Below are 1,541 nucleotides of genomic sequence, written 5' to 3' on the forward strand. Positions count from 1 at the left end.
TGATGGAGATGCTTTGTAGGGAAGAGAGACGGAGGGATGATGGAGATGCTTTGTAGGGAAGAGAGACGGAGGGATGATGGAGATGCTTTGTAGGGGAGAGAAAGATGGAGAGATGATGGAGATGCTTTGTAGGGTTTCCTTGAGTTAGGTTAGAGTATTTTTCCATAGTGTGGGGATGATAAGCACTACATGTTTCTTTCTCTAGGGTATGCTGGGAAGATCAGCCAGATGCCAGTGATTTTGACCCCATTACATTTCGATCGAGATCCACTTCAGAAGCAGCCCTCATGCCAGAGATCTGTGGTTATTCGGACCTTTATTACTAGTGACTTCATGACTGGTGTGCCTGCTACACCTGGCAATGAGATTCCCGTAGAGGTAATGTGTGTTCCCTTTTCTAATGCACACGTCAGTGCCTCACTTGTTACATAGTACAGTGGTGCAAAATAGGCTGTGATAGATGCTCTCATTCTTCCTTCCTGTCTCCACTTAGTATTTAGTACTGTGTAGCTGATAGGGACTTTAATACAACTTCCAGATGTCTGCTTGTTCTGATGGCTACATAGAAAGTAACCTAGTCCTGCTGAGTTTACTGCTATAAAAAGTGTTCTCATATAAAGGGACAATCCAGGAGTGGAGAAGAGTTGGGCTTTATAAGAAATAAGAATGAGATTTGATACTATTAACAATTATATTTTTTAATTTAAAGATGAGTCTTATTTTTCTTAGGCTGTACTTGTACCTCCAGCTAAAGATGATCTTGAATTTCTGATTCTCCTGCCTTTGCCTCCCAAGCACTGGGATTCCAGGCATGTACCACCTTGCTGGGCATTGAACCCAGAGTCTTGTGCATGCTAGGAAAACACTGTAGCAATCAAACCCTACAATTCCATGTTTTTACCACTTGTCTTTCTACCAAAGTGTTCCAAAGGAGTTATTTACACAATAGCAGGTGAACAGTTGAACTCATAATTTATGAAATATTAACATATAAAGCGACACGTTTGGATGCTATTGCAGTGCCAAACATTTGGGAGTACTGACTTTAAGTCACTGTACCTACAGAGAGATATTATCTAAGTTTAATCAGAGCCATCTGTCTTATGTAAAGAAAAATGGCCAAAATAGTTCATGTTTTAATTTTAAGGGGCAAGTATAAGCCCTTAAGGATTGTTGAATATATGGTGGATTTTCATTCTTTCTTGTAATCTTTGTTTTGTAAACAGGTCGTGCTAAAGATGGTCACTGAGATAAAGAAGATTCCTGGAATTTCTAGGATTATGTATGACCTAACATCAAAGCCCCCGGGAACCACTGAGTGGGAGTAATAAATACATTGTTGTTACGAACTGTGTGCAGTTGAGGCTCATTAGAAACCATTTGTTAATGACGCAGTACTGTGGAAAATGTTCCCAAAGCAGCTGTTTCATATCTGAGTTCTCATAGCAACACTACATGGTTTAAATGTGGAGCTGGGAGTGAAGAGTTTGTATGTATGGGGAGATAATCAAGGCGCCATTGCCCACATGCGGACAGATTGC

At 40.5% G+C, this 1,541-nt stretch overlaps 1 protein-coding gene across 1 annotated transcript in view; it reads left to right on the forward strand.

The window, feature by feature from the left end:
- Positions 1-1,351, forward strand: part of Gmps (guanine monophosphate synthase) — a 43,026-nt gene extending 41,675 nt beyond the window's left edge. Inside the window, exons 15-16 of the mRNA XM_005344060.2 lie at positions 206-378; positions 1,227-1,351. Coding sequence (XP_005344117.1) covers positions 206-378; positions 1,227-1,328 — 275 coding nt within the window. The 3' untranslated portion in view covers positions 1,329-1,351. The remainder of the gene's footprint in view (positions 1-205; positions 379-1,226) is intronic.
- Positions 1,352-1,541: the final 190 nt, after the last annotated feature.

This window comes from Microtus ochrogaster, chromosome 1 (assembly GCF_000317375.1).
Source record: "Microtus ochrogaster isolate Prairie Vole_2 chromosome 1, MicOch1.0, whole genome shotgun sequence".
NCBI lineage: Eukaryota > Metazoa > Chordata > Mammalia > Rodentia > Cricetidae > Microtus > Microtus ochrogaster.